This window comes from Trachurus trachurus, assembly GCF_905171665.1.
Source record: "Trachurus trachurus genome assembly, chromosome: 22".
NCBI classification, from domain to species: domain Eukaryota; kingdom Metazoa; phylum Chordata; class Actinopteri; order Carangiformes; family Carangidae; genus Trachurus; species Trachurus trachurus.
This window is the reverse complement of record NC_139907.1, coordinates 6,003,622-6,022,666: the sequence shown is the minus strand read 5'-3', so window position 1 is coordinate 6,022,666 and position 19,045 is coordinate 6,003,622. Positions and strand designations below refer to the sequence as shown.

At 44.1% G+C, this 19,045-nt stretch overlaps 1 protein-coding gene across 3 annotated transcripts in view; it reads left to right on the top strand.

Annotated features, from left to right (window-relative positions):
- atrn (attractin) overlaps positions 1–19,045 on the top strand; it is a 161,567-nt gene that overhangs the window by 26,503 nt on the left and 116,019 nt on the right. For all 3 annotated transcript variants that reach the window (XM_083998989.1, XM_083998990.1, XM_083998991.1), the window contains 7 exons: positions 30–158; positions 4,180–4,376; positions 8,895–9,063; positions 11,178–11,268; positions 13,778–14,027; positions 14,605–14,788; positions 15,385–15,539. In XM_083998989.1, coding sequence (XP_083855115.1) covers positions 30–158; positions 4,180–4,376; positions 8,895–9,063; positions 11,178–11,268; positions 13,778–14,027; positions 14,605–14,788; positions 15,385–15,539 — 1,175 coding nt within the window. The remainder of the gene's footprint in view (positions 1–29; positions 159–4,179; positions 4,377–8,894; positions 9,064–11,177; positions 11,269–13,777; positions 14,028–14,604; positions 14,789–15,384; positions 15,540–19,045) is intronic.

Below are 19,045 nucleotides of genomic sequence, written 5' to 3'. Positions count from 1 at the left end.
AAACTGGACTTTTCTTGTTGTCGTTGCAGCGGTCTGATTGTTCCTGAGCGTTACGGGAACGAGACGGTTCCTGAGGTGGTGTCTCAGTCCGGCTACGCTCTGCTGCACTTCTTCAGCGACGCTGCCTACAACCTGACCGGCTTCAACATCTCCTACAGGTGAGACAAACCCACAACCACACAGGGACACGGAAGGAGTTCCACAAAATGTGTTGGTCTTGAATCAAACTCTCGGACCTCTCGTTGATTGCGAAGGGAGTTTCCTCACATCTCAGCGCTGCGTAATCCTCTGCAGCCGAGTGTGTGCTGCTGCCAGACCAAGAATCTGAATGACAGACACCTGATCCCCGGGACGAGACCCCTCAGCGTGTAAATCAATCCAGTTTGGTGGAGACTTAACAAGGTGGAGGACCCACTTCACACACTTCACACACTTCTTCCTTTGGAACATGATGACGCATACACACCTATCACTTTCTGCATGATTCAGCCCGCGCACTGGCACATATATTTTATAACCTAAATCTATTGATTTGAGAGTTTTCCCTCTGATGGAAAAAAAACATTCAGTGGGTTTTAGATTTGGAGAGTTCTTGTAAAATCCAATTCAAACTTTAAAGCAGCCAAAGTAAACAATAGAAGTCATGGGGAATCCTTGGGGAGTTTTATGATTTATTTTCCTATTTTGTAGATTCACTGAGGGGATTTCTAAATAAAATTCCCCTATTTTAGTATTGAAACTTCACAGATTGAAACATTAAAACAGGTTCCTCTATGTTTTGCTGTTGCAGCATTTCAGAGCTGCAAAGAGGTCAAAGGTCACATGTGTTAGTTCATCTACTTTACAGTGTACAGTACACCATTGACCCCTCTGAGGCACACCCATACTTATGTTTACTGATTTACTGACAAGCTTTTAGTCAGAATCAGAAACTTTGTATGTTTGTACAAAGATTTTGCCCTGGTTTTAAGGAGTAGAGTAGAGGGATCTGGTATAACTTCACCTGTTAACAAGGTGCATGGAGAATCCAGAATACCTGAAAAGAACAAAAAAGCTGCAGCAACACTTTAAACAAAAGAAGACAACTTTATTTGACTGATGTGTTTCGGCTCATAGCCTTCATCAGGGTCATCAAGGTCTGGTTTTAAGACGTCGACAGATAACATAAAGACGAACATAAACATATGTTATACTATTTACATACAAAAAGGCACCAAAAATACAATTTACAGGGACAATTTAAACATAAAATATATAGGAATATGTTATCTTATCTCTAAGTTTTTCTTATGGCTACAGAGCCAAGCATCTTGTCATTGCCACAGTAAAACTAACAAATTGCTCCTTTAGATCCATAAATATGATTAAATCACAACACATATACTGTAACTGTGTACGATGTAACTGTGGTGCTGCATGGAAAACTTAAAAATACATCAAATATAAATCAGTTGCCACCAGCTGCTGGACTGACTCATGCTGCAAAACTGTAAAGAGGCGGAGGAGACTTTGAACATGTTCATGTTGCCACGACTACATCAGATAATTAATGTTCCTCTCTCCTTGTTTTTCATTTTTTAAATGACCTCCTGGTTTTTTCTTCTTCTTTGTCTCCGTTTCTGATGATCTCTCGGTTTATAAATTGAGGATTTTCGTCCAGTTTTCTCTCCTGCATGACGTCATGTGTGTCCTGCACCGTGTCCTCTCTCCGTCTTCAGCTCCGGCCATTAGTCCTGTTTCTGGACATCCATTTTTCAGGGAGCAATTCGGACGTTTTTGCAGCAAAAAAAGAAAAGGAAAAGAAAGTTTGTTCCCTTCATCCATGCCCGCTTCAGATCTGTAATCACAGAATCTGCCCACACTGACTCACAAATGTAATGACATTCCTTTAATCTGCAACATATCTGCGTATCGATGCAAGAAACCGGAGCCGCAAACTAAACCGTCGTGAGTCAGAGAAAGAAACAGTATTTTCTAAAAAACCAAAGTGGAGTTGGTTTTTCTTCCAAACATCTGCAGAAGGACACAACGGACCTCCTTGCGTTCCCCCCCCCCCCCCCCCCCCCTCGCTCATTTGTGCCGTCGCCATAGTGATAGGATTGAAGTTGGGTTTGAGAAACAGAGTCAGGATGAAAGCGAAAGTGCCCCCGGCCCCCAGCCCACCCCGTTCATCCCCCCTCTATCTCAGTCTTTGGTGTCTGGGAAAAAAGGTGGAGGAGCCGAAAAAACATCAAACCATCATCAGACTGAAGGAACATGAAAAGATAAAAATAAAAAAAACCAACGGCGGGCCCTTTGTGTCGTCCGTCTCCTCCTGAACAAGAAAATACCAACAGCTCACTTCAGCTCCTCTCCTCTCAGGCTTTGATGGATAATCTTGTTTTTTTTTTTTTTTGTGGAGTTTATTTGAGTTTTTTCAAAACTTTGGGCTCTGACTTGTTTATAGGAAAGATTACAAACGGTTTTATTCCTGCTTTTCTTCCCTCCGTCTCTCCACCGGCTGTGCAGCAGTGATTTTCGGAGGCATCCTTGGTTTTTGTGTAGTATCTTGCGTGCACACATCAGGACTGAATGTTGTCGGTGGTATTTGTGCAGTGCCAACACATGTTGCAATGCCCGCACCACCACCACCACCACCACCACCACCAAAAAACCAAACACCAAAGCAGAAGCATTAACATTAATGGCGTTTTAAAATATTTATGTGGTCTCGAGGACACACACAATGGGTTTTGTTGTGAAACACTAAATACAAACACAACTTTTAGTTTCCTTGCAGAACACCTCACAGAGTAGAGCGGCCTTGGATCTGTTTGAACAAATATTCTGCAGCCCAGCTTTGTCCAAAAAATGTTTTTATCGGTACTGATGAATGTATTCTGGGTCTGACTCTGGGCTCCAACTGGTGCCAGTGTAAAGTGGTGGCGGTGGAGGCAGCTGTCGTGTCTTAGTTGCACGCTACACGGTGTTGCTGCTTATTTGCATTCAGCCTGGAAGAAATCAATGTACTTTTCCTTGTACTAACAGGAAAAGGCAGCGATATTCGTGCCAATGGACATAAATCATCGGCTGTGAAAGCGAGCACCAGTTAAACTCCACAAAAAGTGTTTTTTTTTGTTGCTAAAGACAGATTACTTTACTAGTTTTTGTTTTTCCAAACTCCCCAAGAAGATTTTTTCCAGATGTGAGTTTTTTGTGCACTGCTAAAAAGTCATTTTTTTTCTCTCATGTGAACAACGAACATGCACAAAACCTCTTTTTATTTTATTTAACATACACGCTGCCCAACATGTAACACCAAACAGACAGAACAAACAAAAACAACACATAAAAAGACCTAATTAAATGAAATAAGGGGGTTTATAAGGAATAAATGACCACTCACAACCAAAATACCTATTAATGAGGGGACCACTCTTTAACAAAATCCTCTAAGGCTTCTCTCATTACATCCACCTTCCTTAGAGATTTGGTCTGATAAAGTCCTATCAATTATTCCCTATGGAAGCAACAGAACCTGCTAATGATGTTCAGTGTTGAACTGGGACAGAGAGCTGAGCTCCACTGGAAAGTCACACGGGGAGTTCCTGCAGCGACGCCTGATTCACCACCGATGGAGACACTAGATTTTTTGTTTTGTTTTGTTATGATTGCTGGTCTGGACAGATGTTTCTGTGCAGCTGTCTGTGTCCGATTCCATCAGCGTGAGGTTTGTGTGACTCAGGGAAGAGGAAGCTTGATCAGTGGCACAGAATCGCAACAACTGGGCGTTGAGAGAAGAAACATAAGTGTGCAACAGAAACACACAGAGCATCAGCAGCATCAGTGTTGTTGCTGTTGCTGCTGCTGCTGCAGATCGGGTTGTGTTTGCCATCTGCTCCTCGCTGCCCCGCGGTCACTCTGTGTCTGTCAGTTACCTCGGCCTCTCGCTGGATGCTGTCCCGCTGCAGACGTCCCTCTGAGAGGACTGACAAGTGTTGAGGCAGGTGCTGGACCAACTGATGAGGTGGAAGCCAGGACGGTAACAATGCATTCATCTGTCTGCAGCGTTTTGAGCTGTAAAGCCTGCAGACAGCTGAGCCTCTCCTCCTGCACCAAAGCCAACGAAAAGGTGTTCGTGATGTTTTATTTATCACAGAGTTGAATCTCAGTTTATCCTCTGTCCTTCCCTCCTCCCAGGGTGAATACATGTCCCAACAACTGCTCAGGCCGCGGCGAGTGTCGCGTGGGAGCCTCCGGCGGCTCGGTGCAGTGCGATTGCGAGGACAACTGGAAGGGAGAGGCCTGCGACGTCCCGTACTGCCTGGCCGACTGCGGCTACCCCGAGCGAGGGCGCTGCGAGGACAAGGCGTGCGTCTGCAGCGCCGGATGGCAAGGTGGGTTGTTTTTTAAAATTTTTTTCATTGAACAAATTTTACAAAACCAACAAGGTATACGTTCCTGTGTAACAGCACATCAAAAAGTACAAAGGGACAGTACAATAATACAGTAATTTATAAAATATAGCTTGAAAATAATAAAATAATAATACTAGTAGTAAGAAGAATAAATAAATAAAAATAAGTCAGCGATAGGTACAACAAGGATGATACATAAAATAAAAGAAAAATAATAATTAAAAAAAAAAGAAAAAAAATAGATATTAATAAAGGGTTAGTCAGAGGTTTCGGGGAAATACTTTTCATAATTGTCCAGTAATGTATTGCTTTTCTTGTTGTTGATCAAATAGAGAGATTTAAACAGAGAGTTTAGTTCGTTAGTTAGCTGAGATAGGCACCAGCTCACCCGTGACCCTAGTACAGGATAAGCGGTATAGAAAATGAATTAATGAATGAGTTTAGTTCAAGTAAAAAAGGAGCGAATTTAGGTACAGAATTAGCGAATTTTTGTTTGTGAATAAAGAACTTTGAGTAAATGATGATAAAATTCATCAGGTGTTCAAGAGCGCGATCTTCTGGATTAATGTAGTAACAAATTATATCTTTAAAGGTAAGGGAGTAGACAGAGTTAGCAGCACCAAAAAAATGAGATCCAAGATCACACCAAAACTTCCTTGACACATGGCAAGGTGGGTTGGTGCAGCAGCAGCGGATGCCGCTGACGTGACCTCATTGTCTCATCACTGCGCTGGTTTCAATAACCACGCTGTCATCAGGTCGGCCTCCGCAGGCCAACACACACGCCAGAAAAACCCCTCCTCTGTGACTAAAATAAGCTTTCTACCGGGTCTGCGCTCCGTGAACAGAATGAAGAGTGGCTCCGCTCCCGGGGGTGTGTAATCATAAATATGGCTGCCAAGATTCACTCTCACCATCCAGGATTATTAATGCAGGATATCTGTGGAAATCCATTCTCCGTTGCCTCCTTCACTATTCTGTGGAGCAGGTCTGGTGCTTTCAGTCATAAAGAAACTGTAGATTAGATGCAACAACTCTGCTCAGCGTGTGTCGGCGCGATACAGAGCTGTTGGATCACAGTCAGGCAGCATAAAGTGATTAGAGCTGAGAGGAGCTGGGATACTAGAGACCATATAATTAGCTCGGTTCCAGACCACTGAGTCTTCGCCCACATCTTCGACTTTTGCACCGATTCATATAGAAGGAGTGACATGAAAAGAAATGTCAATTAAGTCTGATTATCCGGCTAATTTATGACTGAAGTAGTCAAATAATCTGATTAAGTTTCCCGTCGTATCTCCTCCTAAAACTGGCTCACGGCGCTCAGAGACACGGCTCGTATATATTTATACATAAGGAGGTAGAAACCAAACAACTCAGGAAGAAAAATGTTTAGTTTGAGGATTATTTGTCTTGGCCTCGCTCTGCCTGATGACCCCACCCTGCTATTCAGCGGTGAGGGAGAGTTTCCAGACGAGACTCGAGGCTAATTCCAGTTTTAAAAAATAGATTTTATGGAGTTATGTGTTGAAAAAGTTTTTTTTAATTTTATTTTAGGAGCAGGGTTAATGATTCTCCCACAGTGTGGATACCACTGTGAAAATCTCCTGAAGGGGATCACAGGGTATCACAGAGTAGAAAACTATTTAAAGTCTTCTTTTTTTATTTTATTTGATAAGGATGATGCAATTTAACAGAGTTACGGTGCAGAGCATGAAACCAGTGTGTTTCACAAAGAGGTCAAGTTTCTGTGTAGCCGCTGTTCAGTGGAGAAACTCCCTGAGCCATAAAGTCCAAAATAAAGAGATATATTGTAGATATATAGTCAATGATTAATAGATAGGAAATAGGTTAATAGGTTAATAGGTGGTTATCAGTCGTACACATTGATGGCTCAAGATATGATTCAAAATGCAGATTGTGGAATGTAAGGTTATTAGATTTAGTTTTATAGTGTCATAATTCACATTATCTCCAGGTCCTGTACAGGGTGAGGTCATGACCTTTAACTTTATTACAGAGAGAAGATCAACAGATTAGAGAGAGAGAAAGGAGGTAGAAGACTCTGTTTAGCAGAGACAGAGGATGTGAACAGAAATTGATTGTGTAATTGTGAAGTGAAAGTCGTAGTAACTAGTAAACAGTCAAGTAGATAACAGTTTGTTTATTGTTCTAACTGTAATACTAGTAGATGGATGGATAGATAGATAGATAGATAGATAGATAGATAGATAGATAGATAGATAGATAGATAGATAGATAGATTTTTTTTTAATTGTTTATTAGTCGAGGACAGTGCACATTAATGAACAATTTAACGCTGTGGCGTCTTGTAAGTGTGCCGGATTTAGCTCAAAGCTGGTTTCCGTCCGTAGTCCTCACATTAAAAAACAGACAGACATACCACAGATCACAGATAATAGTAGTAATAATAACAATGGAAAAAAAGAAAGCAGATAACGATGCATGGCACTGCTACCTGCCCAAACATAATAGGATACAGAATAGGATAGATGTAAATAGACAGCGAGAGGGTAAAAAGACAGACAGATGAGGTAGATCGAAAGAAATACAGAAAGAGAAAGAAAGAAAAAGACAGACAGAGAGGGGAGAAAGAAAGAAGAGAAGCAGAGAGAAGTTGATAGATAGAAAGAGATAGAGAGAGAGGGTAGAAAGAAAGAAAGAGAGAGAGAGGGGGTAGGAAGAAAGAATGATAGATAGATAGATAGCTACTGTAGATAGATAGATAGATAGATAGATAGATAGATAGATAGATAGATAGATAGATAGATAGATAGATAGATAGATAGATAGATAGATAGATAGATCTGTGTCTGTTTCTGACTGTCTGTGTCTCCTCCTGTTAATCAGGTGATTGGACCTGGTGTCTCCTCCTGCTCTGACCTGTCACACTCACTGGACTGTTTTTTTTTGCAGTGTCAGTTTTTGCACGGTTTCAGCTGAGTCATGCTCACTGGGTCTTTCTTCTTCTTCTTCTTCTCCTTCTCTCTCTCCACTCGGACCATTGGCGGCTTCTGACCGCTCTGTTGGTTCTTCAACGACTCGGCTGTGCTGCGACCCACACAGGCAAAGACAACAGCTCAATTTAAGTGCAGCTCAGTCAGTGTGCTGCTGCAGCTCACCATCTAATTACCAAAGCTGAGGGAGTTGGTGTTTTTTTTGTTTTTTTTAGCCTTTATTACCCCGTCATGGTGTTTCAGAGCAGCAATAGCACACTTGACGTCCTCCTCGATGCACTGCCATCGTCTAAATGAACTCATTCTCTGCACCAGGCAGCGCTAAAGCAGAGACAGATGTCCGTCCAATCAGAGCAGATGTTTTGTGCAGCTCAGCCTCCTACAGACGACGTGTTTCAGGGAGGCTGAGGTCCATCCACCTCTGGTTTTATTCCTGGAAAACGCCGCCGATGTGGTGCAGAAAGGTGATTTTGTTTGCGTTAGCGATCCTGGAGTCAGATTGGAGAAAATTAGCCACTTGGGGATTTTCTCAGCCGCTGACCAGAGCCGGTGAAGTGACCTTGATTGTTGCAGTGAATCATAACACTTCCTTTCCTGTCACGTGGGGCAGCTTCTGCATTGTTTTGATAAGGATCAATGAGGAACTCCCCCGGCAACATCCTGTTTCTGCTCTACGATGCAGCGATAGCAGCTTTTAAACGGTCCAACGGTTGAATGTTTGATTCCAGGCAGGTTTTAGTTATTTTTATCTGTGTCTATGATCAGGTTATGGGATGGACGGACATTAGATTAATAACATCAACAAACCTCAGGGATATTAAATATTGACGGGAGAAGAGGCCGTAGCTTCTCTTCTGTTCCTGGCACGACTTTCGTTTGCCAAGAAAACCTTTCCCTTCATTCAGGAGCGATTCCGGTTTATGCTGCTGTTATTGTTCGTGGAGCAGTACCAGGGGAATGCAGCCTGCAGTCTGTCTTTTTAAAGAGCAAGTCCGCTCAAATCAGTGAGGCCTTGGTGGTTAAACCCGGGTCAAACATCACAAAAAGCCTCCACACAGCTCATTAGCTCCTATTTCTAAAGTTAGAAGATCTGATTTCTAACACTAAAGTCTCTCCACACCTGCACCATCAGTCTGTAAACGCTTCTTTAACCTCTCTGCCCTTTTCTTTCACAGCTCCCTTTCATAATCGGTAGAAATTAAATCACGGTTTTCTCACCCACAGAGAGCACACAGCTCTAATGACTCCTCCTCTAATGCAGGAACTTTCTCACTTCTTTTTTCTTATTTCTTCTTGGTTTTTTTTAACGCTGATTCATTCTGTTGGTATTCTGTCTCACCCTGAGGCAATCTGTTGTTATGATCCCCCTAAAAAGGTTGGGGTTTGTTTATCCTGTTTATCATAAGTGCAGAGAAATGAGTTAATGGAACTGCTCAGCCCCTCTGCTATGGAAACACTCAGCCCCCCCCTCCCTCCTCCGCTTCAGAGCCTTGAACCTGTGTCTGTGGTCCGTCCTCAGGTCCGGACTGCTTCGTCTCGGTTCCCGCCGGCTCCTCCTTCTGGACCCGGGAGGAGTACTCGGAGGCCGGGCTGGCCAGGGCGGCCCACAAGGCCGTGGTGGACCAGGGCATCATGTGGGTCATTGGAGGCTACGTCTTCAACTCCTCCGACTATCACATGGTCAAAGCGTAAGTCCCCCCCTCTCCCCTCTCCCCTCTCCCCTCTCCCCTCTCCCAATCAGCTCCCACAGTTGGGTTTTGAGACATTTGGATGCTGCTCTCCTCCACAAGAGCTGCTGCTTGACACGAGTCGTGCTGTTGCTATGCGACTGTAGAGAAGAGAACGTGCCTTTTCAAACATGAATGTGTCTGTTGCAGGAATTTAAATATTTTTAACTTGCATCGCTTGTTCCAGGGCTCACAGTTAATACCTAGCTGTCAGTGTGCCGTCATGGGGGAGGGGACGGGGACACACACCACAGGACTTCCCGTCTGATGATGAGAATCAGACGTCTCAGAGTGAAGGATGTGATTAAAAGCATGAAATTACAGGATAGGGCCGGTGCTCCTCACTCTGAGCTCCACCCAGAGAGATCACACTTATTCCCTCGGCCCGTGCTTTGGTTTTTATGGTTTACTGGAAGGCCAAGGTCCTTTTTTTTTTATAGATTTCAGCCCAGCCTCTGTCATGTGACACTGTAAAAGGCGCCTTCCGTCTTACATCTGCTGCCATGACATTGTTGTTGCATTGGACACAAATGTGTAAATGCTGTTCTCTAGCACAGTGAATCCAAACCTGTGGACCAGGGCCCACTGCTGGACCAACGAGGTATTACAAGTGTCTTGACCAGTGATGATCATCAATTCAAAAGATGCATTTATATTAAAAAAAATAGTAAGAATAGGGCGTTTAGATGATGTTTGTATACATTTTTATATTGAAATGATCTTTGAAAACATGAAAAAATGTTCTAGCTTTTTTATGTTGTTGCCAACTGGACCACACTGTGTATTTGTTGTCTGTTATCTCAGCTTGATCGTTTGCTGAAGCATTAACATCCTGGTAGAGTCTGGAGAGATGGTTAATAACAGGAAGAGGTAAAAAAAAAAAGAAAAGAAAAGAGAAACCTCCCAAATGTCATGCAAAACAGAAACTAAACTTTCAGATTCCTGTATTATCTGGCCTTGGCTGTCGTTTGCAACAAACATCTTTTGAAATGTCCAAGTGGGGCCACAAGGCAGAAAAGGTTGGAAACCACTGGTCACTGGTGTTTCATCTTATTCTAAACTTCTATCTGTTGTGTTACAGGTGTGTATCATGTGTAACACACACCATCACAGCTCAGGTGAAGTGTTATTTCCTGTGTCTTTGTGATTGTTGATAGTCAGTTTATTTCTAAGGGTTTGCGATACATGAAACTACAGCAGCGTCCGTCAGTGCGCTGTAGTGTCCTTGTTGTGTGTGTGGCACTACTAAAGTCTGGCTGTGAAAGTGGGTTATAAACGATCAGATGCAGTCAGCACTTTGATACCAAGATAAGTGTGACCCATAAAAAAACACATTAAAGTTGTATAAGCCAAAGTCCCACACATGCAGCTTGGAGGAGGAGGAGGAGGAGGAGACGGGGCAGATGAGGAGACTGATAAGGCTGCAGCCTGAAGCCAGGTAGCTTAGTTTAGATTTTAACAGCTGTGTCAGATGGAGAAGACCTCGCAGGTCACTAATTAACACACTTCTGAGTTGTTGTTTAACCTGCACAGAAGACAAAGTCTGTTTTTGTGTCTTTACCCCGAGTTCAACTTTTGATTCCTGTGGTTCCAGCTTCATGTATGTGACGATTTGTGTCATTATTGTCTCTGCAGGAGAACCGAGCAGGTGTCGCCGGCTGCAGAGCTCGTTTGGTGCCGTTTAATGACCAATTAGGAGCCTCCGTCTTCAATTTTAATTTCACTTCTTCCTGCCCGTGGCTTCATTTTGCGTTGCACATGTTAAGTTAAGTTAGACCGAGGGCGCTGCCATTTGTATTCCTCATCACGGTGATCAGGTAGAATGAGTCTCCCCGTCCTCTTAACCCACGAAATTGAGGTTAGATTTATAATTGAACTATAAAAAAAACAAGATACAGCACCACATGCTCCATCCAGCATGGCTTCACCTGGTCTCATCAAACTTTAATGCATTATCTCCTGTGTAGATCTCTGTGTGTGTTTATATGAAGCATGTGGAGCTGTAAAACACATGGATCTGGATTGAGCAGCGGCAGTCTTCACCTCTCCCCTCTCTGCTCTCTCTGCTCCTGCAGGTTCAACCTGAGCAGGAAGAGCTGGATGACCCTCGACCCCTCCGTCAACACCGTCACGCCGCGCTACGGCCACTCGCTGGCTCTGCACGAGGTGAGTGGAGGGGAGGCACATCTGCAAACACACAGTGTGATTCCCATTGGGCCTTATCATAGAGCTTTTTTTTTTACATGCATCTGTTGTTCCTGCCAAGTCAACCAGCCACGCTGTGCTATGAATACGACTTCAAAAGAGGGCGAGAGAAGAGCAGATGACAGCTAAATTAAATGGGAGGCTGTTGCAGAAACATTATAAACTACCCCGTCCTTTTATTTATGCCCTCAGTAGTTTGTCTGTTTGTTGTCTGGAATATATAAATCTCCAGGTTTTGATATGCTGCAGTGAAGTGGTGAAGCAGTTTCTACTCTCAGCCAGAGAGAGACTGTTTGGAGTCGGTGATGGAATAATAAATTAGACAGAGGAGGAGGATTCGGAGAGAAGACGCAGCCCGGCCGTCTCGCTCTGTGGTTTGTGAGAACCGAGCCGGAGCTGCAGTACAGTGTTCGTGATGCGCAAATTGCACCACGGCGCGGTATGAATGTGTCTTGTAAGTCAATGTGAGCCTCGCAAGACAAATCTGAAATCAAATCAGAGCTGATGCACAACAGATAGAAGCGATGTTAGTCGCGCAACAAACGGGTAATGTCCCGGTTCAGGCTCTGGAGAACACAAACCTTCACTACAACTACCACCACTACAGCTGCTGTGGAAAATCAGCCTCGCTTTGAAATGAACAAATGAAGCATTTTCTGAATTTTCCATGTTTTCTGTGACTTTCATGGGTCCAGAATCACTTTTCTCCTCGAGCTGAGATCAGAAGAGAAAACCTGGGTGCACAAAATTATTGGCACCCCTGCACTTTTTTTTCAGATAATACCCTAATTCCTCCCTGAAAATCACTGCAACTACAAATGTTTTATTATTCTTTCGCTTGTAATGGAGCAACACAAAAAGTGAAATCTCACATTTTACACACAGAACTCCAAAAATCAATTGGACACAAAATGATTGGTTGCAAGTGAAGTGTGGTTGCCATATTGCCAGCACCTGTTAATTGTCAGAGTTGAGTTGAAATGCAAATCATCACATGTCAGATTTTACTTTTTTTTCCTTCAGTTATTTATGTCGTTCCACTGCAAACGAAAGAAAAACACCTGAATACCAAAACATTTGTAGTTGCACTGGTTTTCAGAGAGAAGTTAGGGCATTATCTGGAAAAAAAAAGGTGCAGGGGTGCCGATATCGCCGTGACTGTATCATCTGCAAACCGTGCACATATTTTATCAAGCGCCTGAGTAGATTTTACATGTTGTTTTTTTTTTTTTTTCTCAGTATCAGGAGACATTCTCCAGTCTGACCTCCAGACTGTGTTCAGCTCTTTCTGAGTGGAAACATTTATGTAAGAATCAAGGTCCAGAGAATAATAATAAACTGTTATCATTATTCATAACTCACCGACAGTCTGAAGGTTACTGATGCTCAAGGATCTCCGAGTTTCTTGGAGAGTCCCAAGTGTTTTTTTTTTTTTTTTTCCTGTGTTTACCTTTAATTATTAGGTTTCATTAGAGTGATAGCTCATCATTACTGCAGCGGTAGCGTGCGAGGCTCAGTTCAGTCATAATGAGGCGAAGAGTGCATCGCAGTTCACGACCGGCCTCCCACACGCTGATACTGTGGATTCTGTCTGTGGACGAACTGTGAGTGTCTCAGCACTTTAAGAAACGTCTCATGAGGATTTATAATGTTTATTTAACAGATGATTTATTCAGCTTTTAAATTCACTTATGGTCTTCTGCTGTTTAAATTCAGTTTTTCTTTATCTGAGAGATCCCTCAATGATTTCCGGGGCTTATATAAAGGTTTGAATGAAAAATGCACATTAAATTAAAAATGAAAAAAGTTTGATGGGAAGACACACAAATCCCTGCACACAAAAATATTTGTGTTGGTCGTGCATGGACTCAAAAGCCTGAGACAACTTTCCCCATTCATTACTGTATCCCAAAGGAAATTCAAGTATCCAGCAGTGCAGACAGACATATGATATAAGGGGCAAAGAAGAGCAATATAATACAGAACAGAAAAGAAAGAAAAAAATACACTATATACATCTTGATATGAAACTATGTACATATGTTGTATGTTATGAATTCACTTGAAATGGAAAGTTGTTTTCAGATGTGTGAAACTATTCGCTTCTCTAAAATGTTTTGGAAATGTTTTTATTTTGTTTTTTTCTATATTAATGTTATTAGTAACTATTATTTTTATTAAGTTTTTCATGTTATCTTGTGCTTTTGTACATTCAATTCTAACATTAATATTATTATAAGGTGGAGTCTTCAGATAAGCCCTCTGTGGCTTTTTGCCTCTCCCTTTCATTATTATCTATTATGTTTTATGTTGTATTTTTTTAAATGAAAAATGAAAATGAAAAGGAAATGAATGAAATGAAAAGGAAGAAAGAAAGAAAGAATATTTCAGAGAAACTTTTCTGCAAAATATCCAGAGAGTTTTTATTTTATTTTTGTTGATGTGGTCGTGTGGTCTCTGTTTCTATCAGGGAAAAATCTACATGTACGGGGGGAAGATCGACTCCTCGGGGAACGTGTCCAGTCAGCTGTGGGTGTTCCACATCCAGAACCAGACCTGGGTCCTGCTGACCCCCCGGGCCAAGGAGCAGTACGCGGTGGTGGGACACTCGGCCCACATGGTGCCCCCCGTGGAGGAAGGGGACAGCCCCGTCATGCTGGTCCTGTTCGGACACTGTCCTCTGTACGGCTACATCAGCCAGGTGCAGGAGTACAACATCGGTAAGAAGAAGAAGCGCCTCCGGCTCCCCGACCTCGGGCTTAATGCATCAGTTTCATCAACACCGGCCACCAAAGTGAAGCTAACGAGTTGTGGACTCATGCGGCGGCGTGCCCGTTGCTCATCTGATCCACCGTCCTCGTTGGCAGGAAACCAAACTTCATTAAGTCGTCTCATTGTCTTCTAAAAGCCAATCTGTCTGAGAAAATGAGTTGAATTAACCTGCGACTGCTCACAGATGAACGTGATTTAGTTACTTTCATTTCCTGAACGGTCACCAATTAAACACTGCGGCGGCCTGATGCTGCTCTCCTGCTCGTAATAACGCGTTTTAGAGGCAATAACACAAAGATTTATTTTGGCTTATTTCCCCTTTCACTAATAAAGAGCTGTGTAAACCCAGTTGAGCTCTGCAGTAATAACCTCCACTACACCCCCACTGGGACCTGCAGCTCTACAACACTGAGACCTCGCTGAACCTACCTCCACTTGTCCTCTGTGGTGTTTAATTATGGTCTGTTAACACGCTGGTTTTCCATTTGTATGACTCTCCTCCTCCTCTTTCTCCTCCTTCTGCAGCCAAGAACACGTGGAGCATGGTGACCACGGACGGCGCGCTGGTCCAGGGCGGCTACGGCCACAGCAGCGTGTTCGACCCCGGCACCAGAGCCATCTACATCCACGGAGGCTACAAGGCCTTCAGCGCCAACAAGTACGGCCTGGCCGGAGACCTGTACAAGTTCGACGTGGACAAGAGGAAATGGTGATTGTCATACTTTTAAATTCCACTCGTTGAGTCTTTTATTGTGTTACTGAACAAATTGCACATCACAGCATTTTAATTCTTCGGTGGATTACTGTTGTGTTTTTATATAGAAATTAAAAAATCTCATCGGAGCAGTCCACAGTGAGAAAATATGATATTAAAACAACACTTAACGCTGCAGTGACAGAAACTAACTGGAATTAAATGGCAGATGTAATGAACGACTCAGAGGATTAATGCATTTTCCTGAAGAAATGATGTAAAAATGGGGAGAAATGCTTGAAAACACATACTGCTTATTAAAACTGAACATGATGAATCTGCAGGCGGACACACTTTATATAGAAAGAAATCATTTTTTTTCGCTTAAAACAGAGGAGTTGTGCATTTTTAAAACTCTTCCACACAGTCGCTGCAGATTGCAAAGTGAAAGCATGAGAGAAGACAAAGGCACTTTGCCACAGCAGCTGAAGCTGGTCTGGAAGCAGCTGCTGGTCTGAGAGCAGCTGTGTAACGCGCCCCTCACTGTGTGTGTGTGTGTGTGTGTGTGTGTGTGTGTGTGTGTGTGTGTTTGTGTGTGTGTTTTTGTGCAGGACCATCCTGAGAGACAGCGGCTTCTTCCGCTACCTCCACACGGCGGAGATCGTGAGCGGGACGATGCTGGTGTTTGGAGGAAACACGCACAACGACACGTCCATGAGCCACGGGGCCAAGTGCTTCTCCTCTGACTTCCTGGCCTACAGCCTCGGTCAGTAACACACACACACAGTTACACACAGACACACACACACTCACAGTCCAGCAGGTCCTGCAGTCTGCTCTCGTAGCCTCTCTTCTGCTGAGCGTGCACCGTCCTCCTCTCTTCTCTCCTGCACTCGGCTGCTTTGCATTCACTCGGCGCCGTGCAGCGACGCCCGGGAGCTGCTGGGTACAGCTACAGCTGCAGCGCTCGGTTGTCGGACGCTGAGCGGCTCCACTGGAGCAGCACGAGGTCAAATGTCACGACTGGATGTCCATAAGCAGCAGAGCACAGCCAACTGTCATACAAAAGACTCCTGATTATGTGCTGGAGGGAGTTACGCTTCTATATATTATTTTCTGTACATGACATTCATGTAGGAGTGTGTATGTTTCCATGCACAGAGGAGTGTCTTTCCGTTAAAGGGATAGTTCAACATTTTGGCAAATAGGCCTACTGCCATAATCCCTATAGTCTTAGGGGTAGGTTCATTACCTTTAATTGTCAGTGCAAGCTGTTTTTAGATCAGCAGGGCAGAGACGTGAGCTGCTGAGCTAACGCAAAGGAGGCGCACGGTACTTTCACCTGTCTCTTATCAAACTCATCAAATACGCAATCCAACAACTCCAAAACACTCTGGTGGACAAGTTGTGACCTGCACATTCACCACGCTATGAAATAATCATGTAACATTATGACAGAGTTGTTTTCAAGACAAATGCAGCCGGAACTACATTCCAGACACGGCTGCTGGGTAGAAGTATATCCGAGTATTTCCTTCATGTGTTGTAATGTTACATAATGTTACATGATTATCTCATAGCGTGGTGAATGTGCAGGTCACAACTTGTCCACCAGAGCGTTGTGGAGTTGTTGGATTGTGTATTTGATGAGTTTGATGAGGGACAGGGGACCTGTGCCGTTCACCTCCATTGTGTTCACTGAGCAGCTCACGTCTCTGCCCTGCTGATCTCAAAACAACATGCACCGATAATTACAGGTAATGAACCTACTGCTATGACTACAGGTATTATGGCAATAGGCGAATGTGCCAAAATGTTGAACTATCCCTTTAAACTACCTGTTGGATGTGACATGTGCTATTAATCCTGATCCCTGGTAGCTCTGTCACATGTATGATGCGCTGGGAGCAGACACTCCATACTATAGCATCAGTGTTGGCTGGCTGATGCTCATGTGGCTTAATAGGCGCAAATTCCTGCAGCCAGGATCTGATAGAAAAGCTGCAACCAGAGGAGCTGAGGCTGTTACAGAACATGATCTTAACAGTCAGGGAGATGAAATGCCTGCACATACACACACACCTTCATATAGTAACCTGAGAATCTGTAAAAAGCCTTGTGAGTGGGCCCCGGAGGCCGCTCGGCTCCTCTTACCCAATCACAGCAAATCTGACACTTTTCCCGCCTTTACATCTCTCTGACTTCTGTGGGTTCTTCCCTTCTGTGCTCCTGAAACACAGAGTCAGGTCTTCAGGGGGTAAAATTGGCAGATGAGAACCAGAAAAAAAAGAAACCTTCCCCTGGAGCTGCTTTTCACACTCGACTCCTGGAGGATTTGGGTGTGAAGGTAAATACGACGCGATCAAAGCCGAACCAGTCGGTCTAGTGTGGGATTCACACTCGGTGGCTTTTGGGACGAAATCTCCCCAAATCTCTGATGTTTATTCTAGTGTTTTATTGTGGAGGAGCCCTTTAATCAAGACTCTGAACCTCCAGCAGAGGGAGAGCTGCACATGAGCATGAGTTTTCTGTCTTTATCACAGGGAGGTTGATGTCGACTCTGCTGCACCTTTGTCTTTTTTTTCTTCTTTTCTTAATATCCTAATTATAATCCCATTTAAAGTTCTCTGATATGTTCTTGCTCTTCGCTGAAGTTATTGCTGCTTTGTCATATAAACCATCCTGGCATCCTCATTTTGTCAGCTGCCAACAAACATTGTTGTAAACGACAGTCGGCAGCGTTTCCGCGGCGCCGTCATTCATAAGCTGCTCATTAATGGGAAGCTTTATTCTGCGTGGATGGGAGGGAGAATTCCCTGCAGGCCGCTCAATGGCCCCGGGACATTCTGTTGTTTTCTGTGTCATTACCAAGATGATTGACAGGCGGCGGAATTACAATCTCAGGGGCACATGACAGCCCCCCCCCCACCCCATACTCCCTCTCCTTGCATGCAAACCAGCTTTTGTTCATATGAATTGCATGTTGGGACTGAAACACCTTCATTAAAACCTGAGTGGTGTGAAGGTGACGGCTGCAGCCGCCGCACGTACAGCAGCAGACATCACATTAATTAAACTCCTGGTGAAGCGGCGTCCTCATTTTATACATTTATTTTACATTAGCACCGGTCCTCACTTGATTGGCACAATGAGACTAACTCATCTCACACCGGTCACTGCGGGAAACAAATTGTTTTCATGATTTCCCTGGAGAATTTCACATTTTGAGTCGAAAGTTTCAGAAATTAAAAACTTCCAAGTGTTTCCCTTTTTCCCTTTCTCCTCCTCTCTCGGCTCTGACCCCTCTCCTCATCCTCTGTATGATTTTTTTGTAATTGGACGGAAAAGACTCACTGACTGTTTTTCTACCCCCTCCTCCTCCACCCCTCACCCCTTTCTACCCCCTCCCCCTCCTCCTCCAGCAGCAGCCAGCTGCAGGGTCGCTGTCAGCCGCAGCAGCAGCTCTGTAATTGTCTGGTAATTACGGCTGAGATGGGCCGCGCGTCGAGGACTAATTGCCCCTCCTTAACAAGCTGAACTCAATTAGAGCGTGGAATTTAAGGGCCGTCCGCTGTCCTGACATTGGTTGACGCCGGTGTAATAAATACTCGGTGTGATGGGGGGCACTGCGCCACTCCACCTGCAGCGCCGGCGCTCGCCACCAGAGGGCAGTGTCGGCCTGCGAGTGTGTGTGCAGCTCTCACACATGTCACACAGCCTCTCTCTCTCTCTGGGGGGAAACCATGATGACTTGCACTGCATTGTACTGACTGAAGGTGATGTACTGCAGTCACTCCTCCGTGTTCCTGCAGCGTTGACTTTCAGGCTCACACACAAACAGACACAAACGCACACTAGGTCTTTGCCGTTGTTTGCTTTGTTTGTACCGACACATGATCGGTGTTCACTGTCGCACACTGCACACGCTTCATTTAAAACCAAACACCCAGGAGTCCATCAACAAACAGAGTCATTTAGAGGTCAAGACAGGAGGTAGATGTAGTTTTGTGAGTGTGTGTCTGTTCTGTACAGTGACCGAACTTCAACCTGTAGCTCGGTGCTTCGTCATATTGAAATATAATCACTGACATGCTGTTGAAAGCAGCAGTAAAGGCTCCCAGAAGGCTCAGCTGGTCCACCGTGTACCATGAAGGCCAAGTCCTGACTGCAGAGGGCAGGTTGGACTACAACCTGTGGCCTGGTGATGCGTTTTCTATGAGTTACTGTCAAAATAAAGGCCACAGAAACAACAGTTATATGCGATCTAGATGT